Raw genomic sequence first — 10,427 nt, 5'->3', positions numbered from 1 at the left:
GATCTTAGCCAATAATCTTTGGCTACTCATAATAATTGGAGATGTTTAGAATTATGGTCTTTTTCTTATGCTTTTAAATAGAGCATGATGTAACACTAAGGAAGTAAGATGAATGCATGAGTCTTAGGTGTAGACTAAGGTCAACATTCATTGTGTTTGACTATAATATCTAATTGAAAATATAAAAACAATAAAATACAAAAATTAATTGGATTTTTCTAATTAAAAATTTTCATGATAAAATATTTATATGTTATCTATTTCTTTATAATATATCATGGTTTAATTTTTAAGTTTTCTCATAATCCAAAAAATTATATTAATTAAACAATTTAAATATCTAATTATCTTTGAATTTAGATTTTCTATATCTAAAATGCAAATTCAATAAGTAACATCCAACAATAAAAATGTCAAAGTGAAACCATTTTTTTTAAATTAACCATTTAAAAATAAATAAAAAATTATGTTATTTTTCATTAATTCAAGATTTTTCATATTGCTTTTCATTAATTACAAACTCACTCTTAAACATAATAATCTTTAATTACAAGTTTAATTCTTGCAAATTATAATTATTTATTTAAAATGATATCAATGAAAAGTTATAGTGTATCTTCCCATGAATAGTCATACGCACTTATGGATATTTTGACATTCATTTTCACTTTGTTTCTTTGAGGTTTGTTTAAAAATATGCTAAACCATACGAGAGTTTATAATACATATGTTTAACATTTTTATAGATAAGGCTATTGTTGAAATTAAGTTATAAACAATGTTTGACTTCTGATAATATTTAACATATCGGAGCGTATCAACACACTTCCACAAATTCACTCCTATTCCCAAGAACAAGTACTGATTGGCACCAAAAAAAATACATTTAAACAAATGGTAAGGAAGCTTCCCATAAAATACTTCACCATGGAGTCAACATTGGTTTGAGCTATCATGTGAACAAGAGCTTTCCATAAAATCCAAGCATTTTCTTAATGAATTGTATATTATAAATCCTTATTCCCATGAAGAATTCTGAAGTGTTCTATCCTAATCTTTCTTCCTAAACCACTTTTTAATTAAAGTTTCGTTGCTGGACTATTTTGCTTCCATGAAAATTCCTTTATGCAGATCTATTACCAAATGAAAAAAGTTCAGCTGATAAATCAAAGGCACTGGAATGAAAGTTTGTTCATGAAAACAACTCAAATTCAGCTCATAAATGAAAGGCACTGGAATGAAAATTCAAATTCAGCTCAAGGGCACTGGAATGAAAGTTTGTTTATGAAAACAATTCAAATTCAGCTCATAAATGAAAGGCACTGGAATGAAAATTCAAATTCAGCTCAAGGGCACTGGAATGAAAGTTTGTTTATAAAAAAATTTCAGCTCATAGAATGAAAGTTTGTTTCTTTACGAGTGATTAGTCATTAGTAACTTATTATATTTCACATAGTTTTTTAAATCAGTATAGATTTATCTTAAATATGGATTTAATACTCTAGGATTTAATTTCTTCAAATGTAAATTTTTTTATCAGCCAATATTATTTAGATGTTTTGTATAGTTATTAATTTTTTTTAGACTTTTCATAATTTTTGTTTTGGCAGATAGGAGCAAAATTTCAATTCAAGTTTGATGATAGATGGACAACCTTACACATCAAATTGGGCTGTAGAATGAGCCTCTAGGCTCAATAATAGTGATACGTCAATAACAACTTCAAATATTTGGCTTCACTACTAATTTGACAACTAAGTTATGATCAATTTTCCCACTATGAAAAAAAAATTAATGTATGAAATTGTAAACGTCATATTGTTAAGAACTTCTGGAAATTTGTGTATTTTGTTCGAAGACCCTGACATTTAGGGTGAACACCTCACCTATCTTTTTGCTCCTGAAGATGTGTGATATGTTGACCGGAAACCTCTGACTCTTCTAACAAAATATACAAGTTTCTAAAAATTCTGTTACGTTTAGAGTGAACACTTCACCCATCCTCTTGCTTCTAAAGATGTGCAAAATGTCACCCAAAATTTCGAACAAAATACACAAGTTTCCAAAAATTCTGTTACTGACTATAATATTCCTGCTATAATCATAAACATCATTAACCATGGCTGCAACTTCAGCAATATAATGGCTGCAGCTTCAGGAATATTAAATAATAAAGCTAGGATTTTTTCAAATTGACAGGGAGACGCGAATCTCCCAAACTATAGAAAATTAAATAATAAGAGCCGGATCTACTCAAATTGACGGGGAGACGCGAAACGGATAGGATTTTGCAATGGTGATGTCACTGAACTTTCTACACCCGAGACAAGTGGAGTTCACGTAGTCATTTTAATTTTTTCCAATGAGACTTTTCTCTTTCACGAGGTGAAGATAGTTTAATAAAGAGGAGGAGAAATCCAAGCAGATTTTATGGAACCTGCCTACGTTTGCTTGCTGCTACAGCTACAGCTACAGCTGTTGTGGAAAAACATGTGACAGATATGGAGAAAGACAATGAGACAAGGAAGAAGAATTATTTGCAAAGATAAGTAGGTGAAACATGCAGGATATGACAGTTCATTAGATTGCTGCCTTCATTAAGGCGTCCGGCTGGAGCAGGGGAACTGAGCAAAGGGTATTTAGAGATTCAGAACCCACTTAACTGCTTGGTCGAGTGGTAGGTTGTAAGGAGAGGCCATGCTATTAATCCCAAGGGAAGTGATAAAATATAGAAAATTTTGAAGCCCGTATGGAGTTACAGTAGCTTTGCATTTCTTTACTAATCAAGCCATCTTAATCAATGTAACTGCCAGCCAGTTGTAGGGTTTCTGCAAATATAAATGCATGGATCTCACTTAAAAATCACTTTGCCAAACTTGGTGTACTGGGGGTGCTCAATCTTGCAAGCGTTGAACTATGGTATTGATTGCAGAATTGAATTCGTGGCAGGGGCCTGGTCTGCATCAAATTAAGTACAGAGAGGAGGTGGTGGATTTTTCAATGTCAACTTTCAGTGGGCTGTTAGCCTCATTAACAGCTCTGATGAATAGACATGAAGAAAGAAAGAATGGGCAGGGATGGGGAAGAACACTGCAGTAATTTCAGTATTAATAGTTGCAACCAGTTGGAGGATGGAAGCGTATGGTGCAAATTATGGGCACCATTCAACGTCGTTGATGGTTTCTAGGGCTCAATGAACATGGAGCTTGAGTAACACGTGGAAGGCTTCGAGATGTGAACACAGACTGGCCCTAGGAGAAACTTGAGGGCGGTCAACGGGTGCAGATTTTTGTGCAGGCTGTGGAAGTGTTTGCGAAGAGACTAATGATTAGTAGGTGAGGACTTGAAGAAGTGTAGTACATTCAGCAATAAAGTGCTATATGGAAAAAACTGAAGCATTTCGTTCCCATTCTTTACTCTCCTTGAATTTTGAGGTTTAGAGTAATTGCTTTTAAATTCAATACGGTGCCTTAATTGGTAGCAGTTGCAGACCTGGTGTACTGTGCTTTGGAGCTATGGAAGAGAAGGATAAGATCCAAGGGAAAGAAAGAGAGCTGGTGTTGGAAATTCAATACTGAGCTATTATGGAGTTGGAGATAAAGATATATGCTGAGGGAGTTACTTCCAGGAAGTCGGAGTGGTGGAGTTTAGTTCTGATTTTGTTATTTGTAACTTTGGCTGTGGTTGAAGGGAATGCAAACTCTTCTAAGCTTGTGAATTCTTCTAATCTGACAAGATGTAATTCTACCCATTTGGGATTAAAGACAGGCAGGAAACTATGCCGGATTCATGAGCATTTAAGGAGAATAAACAAGCCTGCTATCAAAAGCATACAGGTGAAGAATCTATAATATAATAAAATGTGCTTTTGATTCAATCCATATTTCAAAGCTCAAGTCTACTGGATTTACTAGCGAGAAAACTTAAACCTTTCACCTGGTCCCATGCAGAGTCCTGATGGAGATATTATAGACTGTATTCATAGCCACAAACAGCCTGCATTTGATCACCCGTTACTGAGAAACCATAAGATCCAGGTGAGATCATAAAATTAGTACAATCTGGCAGATGAAATTACCCCTTTTGTTATCTGAAACAAGTTTCAGATATATAACATCATGTTCATTGCCCTTTACTGCAGGATCTGCCAGAGAGGCCTTCAAAGTTTCGGCCTGCACCAGTAAATAGAACAAGTTTTAGTGTTCATGCTTCTCAGACATGGCACCTCAACGGATTTTGTCCAGAAGGAACAATTCCAGTGAGGAGAACTTTTGCAGAAGATCTGATGAGAGCTGACTCCCCTAAGCAGTATGGAAAAAAATCACACCCAACTGCTAGGTTTGACCAGAAACCAGATGTCAATGGAAATGGACATGAGGTATTTGCAGTTCTAATTCCATCCATGATTGAATGCATGTGTACACTTTTGTTGATATATAAATTCTTCCAGAAAACAGTGATCACTGTGACTAGTCTCACATATTTACTGGTTTTTATCCCTCTCCATGTGCTTAATAGCAACGCCTTAGTCTGTCTGTTTATTGGTTTTGGACTATTTTCCTGTAGTTTAATTTGCCAAATTTTGGTAGGGATTTGTACTATAATCTGTGTCGTGAAGTCTCTATACTTAGATTTGTCCATGGAATTTTTCAATGTGCAGAATCTATATACACAATCAAAAATCCATTTTAAACAACAAAGATCCAATTTTAACTAAATTTTTTTGCTAATATAACCATGTTCCATTCAATGGCAGCATGCAATAGCTTATGTCCAGGGAGAAGATTACTACGGTGCAAAGGCAACTATCAATGTATGGGCACCACGAATCGAAGCGCTCAACGAGTTCAGTCTGTCCCAGCTTTGGGTTCTTTCAGGATCATTCGATGGTTCGGATCTCAACAGCATTGAAGCAGGCTGGCAAGTAGGTTTTCATTCTGTTCTCTGTTATGCAAAAATCTCTTTTCCTTCTTTTGATTTACGGTATTTACGAGAGGTCTCATACCATTATTTTCCTAGTCAGGTCAGCCCTGAGCTTTATGGAGACACAAGGCCTCGGCTTTTTACCTATTGGACGGTGGGTATTAGTTTTTCATGGTCGTGAGATTGTGGGCATATGTTCATTTGTTTTTTTTCTTCTCTGCTATTTTAATTGATCCAAAGTTGAAGGACTGTTTTTATGACACATAACTTTATCTTCCAGAGTGATTCATATCAGGATACTGGATGCTACAATCTTCTATGCTCTGGTTTTGTGCAAACTAATAACAGGATTGCAATAGGAGCTGCCATATTCCCGGTTTCTGAGTTCTCTGGCACACAATATGATATCACCATTCTTATCTGGAAGGTGAGCTGTATTCTCCTGCGCACCATCAAACTATCCAAGATCCAATTACATTTTGAAAACGATATAGATTGATCTCTTGTAAAATGGTATCAATGATCAGATTAGATTAAAGATTGTAACATATCTGGTTCAGAGATCTAGTATCCTATAACTTTTGTGTTATATTTTTTGCTGATCTTTTTGCTTCTTCTTAGTAACATGGAGTTTGTGGCAGGATCCTAAAGAGGGCAACTGGTGGATGGAGTTTGCAGACAACACATTGGTGGGGTACTGGCCTTCTGAACTCTTCACTCATCTTGCAGATCATGCAAGCATGATTGAATGGGGAGGAGAGATTGTGAACACAGAGGAAGGGGGAGAACACACTTCAACTCAAATGGGGAGTGGTCATTTTGCAGAAGAAGGATTTGGCAAAGCAAGCTATTTTCGGAATTTGGAAATTGTGGACAGCGATAATAGCTTGAGAGGTGTTAATTCCATGCTTACTTTAGCTGAGCATACTAACTGTTACAATATACAGAATCGCTACAATATTGATTGGAATAATCATTTTTATTATGGTGGACCTGGTAGTAACTCACGTTGTCCTTAGAAATTATGAGGGCCAATCGGCACCAAGTTTAGGTTCCCCTAACAGAGAGGAACCACATCTGTATAATATCATTCAGCAATTCTCTAGGATCACTTGGCCATCGTTGCATCCATCGGCTATTTTAGCTTTTACTTGTCCTTGAGTTGTATTGATTTCTGTGTGGAATAAAAGTGAAAGGTACTTGAATCATTTCAACTTAAACTATTTTAACCAATCTAGTATTAAACCTTTATCTTATACTTTCTTGGTCTCTTAAAAATCATTAAATATCTTAAATTCTTACTTACTCCTAAGAACATTAAATAAATTCCGAGAAACTTCTTCCTTCACTTAAAAAAATGTTAAATAAATTTTGAGAATCTCAATCACACCTAAAATTTAAATTTTAATAGGAAATTGGAGTATCTTAGTTAATATCTTCAACGCCCATGTTACTTGTTTTTGAGAACCGTTATCAAAGTTTTGATATAGTTTCACCCAATAAGTCTTTAATTAAGACCAATTCATTGATATTAGCTTATTTTAATTTAATGTATTTTATTTAATAATGTATCTTATATAATTTTATTTAATTAATTATTTTTTTATGAATAGTTTTACTCCCATAAAGGTTTATATAAGACCAATTAATTTATTTTGAGTTAATGTGTTTTATTATTATTTAATTGTTGGGAAATTTATTTTCCATTTTATAAAAGAAAATCTATACATAGTCTCACCCTAATAAGAATTTATTTAAGACCCCATCATTTGTTTTAGCTTATCTTAGTTTAATGTATTTTATTTATTAATGTATCTTATATAATTATATTTAAGTTAATTATTTTTTATGCATAGTTTTACTCCAATAAAAGTTATTTAAGACCAATTCATTTATCTTAGGTTAATGTGTCTTATTCAATATTATTTTAGTTAATATTTTTTTCAAAGATTTATAAAAGCTTAGGTCAACTTAATGAAATTGAAAAGATAATTTAATATTTTTAAAGTTTATATTGTTTTGGTGTGAAGAGTTAGGTTGCCTCATGTATGAGGTTAAAAAATTATAGAGTTAAATACTTTATATCTTTATTATTAGTGGGCCATGCTATACTTTTAATATGGTTCAATTGTAATCTTTTTGATGGCATCACATTAGTGATTGTTATTCTTGTCTGGGCCGACCTCCTTTGGCACACTTTCTTTAGGAATATGTGAAGATACAAATCTATTAATAGTTGACAAGTACCAAGCATGGATGTGATATTTTGCATAGCACGACATGTGACACAATGGAATTTAGTGATAGTATTGGAGATGAAGATCATTTGGGCATTAAATTTGTGGTCATTGATGTGTAGTTTTTATGATAGAATATTGATTGAGATGGCAAGCTCATTTGCAATGACATGTTAAATAGGCAAGGATCTATCTACATGGGAGAATTCCACAAGCAAATGGGTAGAGATCACGGAGAGCTTGTACTACTTATAGTAGTGATGGCGTAGGCAATAATTATTCTTAATTGCATGCTTGTTTCCCCCAATGCATTATTTGTTTATTGCCTGGTAGAATTGCTCCATCCTTAAATCGATTTTCTTTCGCTCTGTATTTTAATGACAATGAGGAGCCTACCCTCCTAATTTGTGAAACTTTCACTTAGCCTATTCTTACATGGCTGGACGATTGCTTTTTGTTTGAATGATAGGGAAGAGATCATCCTTGTGGTTTGGTTGTGCTCCTATTTATTCTACTTTTCTTCTCCTAGCTTTGCTTCCCTCCTCTTAGCTCTACTCTACTTGTTTTGATTATACTTATAATCCAAGTGGGATACCAGTGGCCACCCTCCTATTCCACTAATTTAAAATGGTTCCACATCTTGGTAGTTTTACTATAGTTTTTCAAACATAAAATTTTGGTGCATTTTTTAGGCATTTCCCTTGTGTTTTTAGGAATTGACATAACTCAAAAATCTTGATTGCCTAGCATACTAAAATCAAAGAGCATGGATTAAACTTTGTAATGGTCCAAGCAATGGCCTTAATGAAGTTTATATGCAAAAGTTTCTCCCTCGGGAAATTGATATATCACATGCTTCCATTAAGCTCACATTCCTTTTGCCCCATCATCTCCTAGGTTAGGATTTTGGATCTTTAGGGATTTTGCCTCTTAGGGCTTCATAATTTATCTTAAAATTGAAATCTTGACCTCTTGTAATGTCTTGTTGCAAATGAGTGTAGTCTACATACTCTCTTCATAGATAAGCCACTATTATTCTAGCTAATCTGTATTGCATTGAATTTTATAGTCTTTTATATTTCATGTATTAATAAATTTAGGTTTTATTGCATTATTGTGTTCTCTTCAATATCCATATGTGTTTCCATTTATACATTTTCTTTCATTTCATTCTCCATATAAGCCATATTAGTGGTAACAAAACAATATGCTCTTTGTTATTTCTCCATGTGTGCCTTGAATGAGGTTATGGTATAGTGAGTTGGGTTTCAAAATAATTGAGCATGGAGAAAGATTATATCTTAGCCCAAGTAGCCTCCCATAGCAAAATAAAATAGAGATGATGGAGCACGAAATCTTATAAGTTGTTGCTCAAATAAGCCCTCGTAGAATAGAGGAACAAGATAATGGATACTTTCACCTAGATCTTTTGAAATTTTCTAACAATTTGTATAAACACATTCAACAACAAGTCATTTTGGAAGTGTGACACCCTTCAAGGTACAAGTTAACTCTAACATTCCTTTATTTAAAGGTTGTATAGATGCATATGTTTCAAAGAAATGATTAAATTTGTTATAGGGTACTTTTTCAACTTTTTTTTTAATTAGTGAAAAGATCACATTCACAATATTGAAGTCCCTTCCCCATGTCAAATAGGTCGGATGGTTACTAGGAGAGACATGTCAAAGATGCGTTTGCAACATTTATAGAAAAAAATTGGAAAAAAAATGGTTGGTATCCTCAAGGAGGTGTTCAACCTTGTTTCTTGTACATGAGATGAATGATTTTGCACTAAGAGAGAGACTAGATGGTGCAAGAGTACACCAATAGCTTCCATAACTTGCACTCAACTTTAGGAATTAGAGGCTTCAAGGGAACTTGACACTGAAGTACTATAGGGATCTACATAGGTACATCTAAATAGAGATGGAGTTTTTGGACATCTCTTCACTATGAGACACTTATCGAGATGCTATCAAGATTGAGCAAAAATAAACATAGAAGAATAAGCAGGATTTTGGTTCTACAAATATATCACATTGAAATCATTGTATGGGTGTCCCTAATTCACGAAACAAGAAATATAGAGGACAACTAATCCAAGTCACATGTAAAGAAGAGTAATAGAAATTCAATGAAAGCATGTGGAAGGTAGTGTAAGTTCCACAAAATCCCTTGGCACAACACTATCAAATGTCTCTCAAAGTAGGGATTAATGGTTGAGCTAGAAGTCATATAGCATTACTTTGGCTCACATTCTAATTCAAAGAAAAATAATGATCTAGAATGGAAAATATTGGTGGTTAAACTTCTTAAATGGGATCATTTTCCATGTTTTTTTGTAGAAAAGATTCGCTAATTTCCATTTTTTCTAGAACTAATTCATAGAAATTTTATATGAAAAGTTATTTTACTTTAAAATTTGCAAAATTTTATAGAGACTGTGTGAAAGCGTGAAGTTGGGTTACACTTTTGTGAGAAATGCCCCCAAAAAATTCACAATCTCAATTTTTCGGCCAAACAAAAATTTTCTTCGGCTGAACAATTGTCCGTTTAGATTAATGTCAACCGTTAAACGAATTTTTTGTTGGAGTTGAAAAATCGGCAGAAAAAATAGTTTAACTGAACTTTTTTTTCGGTAGAACACATAATTCGGTCGAACTGTTTATTCGGCTAAACTATTTGTTCGGTCAAAAAAATGTTTATATATATGGGGGCTCTCACTCTGTTGTGATTTTTTTGCATTGTTAGTGTGTTATTGTGATTGTCCTGAGCACTGCTATTTCGGTTGGCTTGTCAGTTCGTTGGAGGAAATGATCAGGTATGTACATCAACTGTTTTTTTCAGCATTTTTTTATTGTTTTTTGCCGATTTAGTAATTTTTTGTCGGTGGATTTATTGGCGCTAGAGGAATTTTTCATGAGGATGCTTAGTTGGAACTAGGAATTTTGCGCGAGGTTGGTTGGTTGGCGCCAAGATTTTTGTGCGAGGTTGGCTGGTTGGCGCTATGATTTTTGCGCGAGGTTAGTTGGTTGGCGTTGGGAATTCTATCAGCTTCCTCAACCTCCTTGTCCAGACCAGGTAAGTCCTCCTATGCATGTTTTTTGAATGTCTGAATGATATGTAAAGATATTTAATTTTGAAATAATTTTCTACGGCCATTTTTTATAGATGAATTGGGATATTTTATGTAAATAGTAGGGTTCACAGACTGCATGAATATTTGTATTTTTAACTCTGGAATTGGCCCCTACCACCCCCAAG

The 10,427-nt window shown here is 33.9% G+C and overlaps 1 protein-coding gene across 1 annotated transcript; it reads left to right on the top strand.

Annotated features, from left to right (window-relative positions):
* Window positions 1–2,883: 2,883 nt before the first annotated feature.
* On the top strand, window positions 2,884–6,131 carry LOC149211974 (protein neprosin-like). The gene is made up of 7 exons (XM_089390520.1): window positions 2,884–3,836; window positions 3,951–4,037; window positions 4,142–4,378; window positions 4,757–4,924; window positions 5,024–5,077; window positions 5,204–5,350; window positions 5,565–6,131. The coding sequence occupies exons 1-7, from the start codon at window positions 3,585–3,587 to the stop codon at window positions 5,940–5,942; spliced, it is 1,323 nt and encodes a 440-aa protein (XP_089246646.1). The 5' UTR covers window positions 2,884–3,584; the 3' UTR covers window positions 5,943–6,131.
* The last annotated feature ends 4,296 nt before the right edge of the window (window positions 6,132–10,427 follow it).

Source organism: Pinus tabuliformis, chromosome 1_1, assembly GCF_031772625.1.
Source record: "Pinus tabuliformis cultivar Carrire ecotype Pingquan chromosome 1_1, CPIR1, whole genome shotgun sequence".
Taxonomy (NCBI): domain Eukaryota; kingdom Viridiplantae; phylum Streptophyta; class Pinopsida; order Pinales; family Pinaceae; genus Pinus; species Pinus tabuliformis.
The sequence above is the reverse complement of the archived record's forward strand: the minus strand, read 5'-3'. Positions and strand labels throughout refer to the sequence as shown.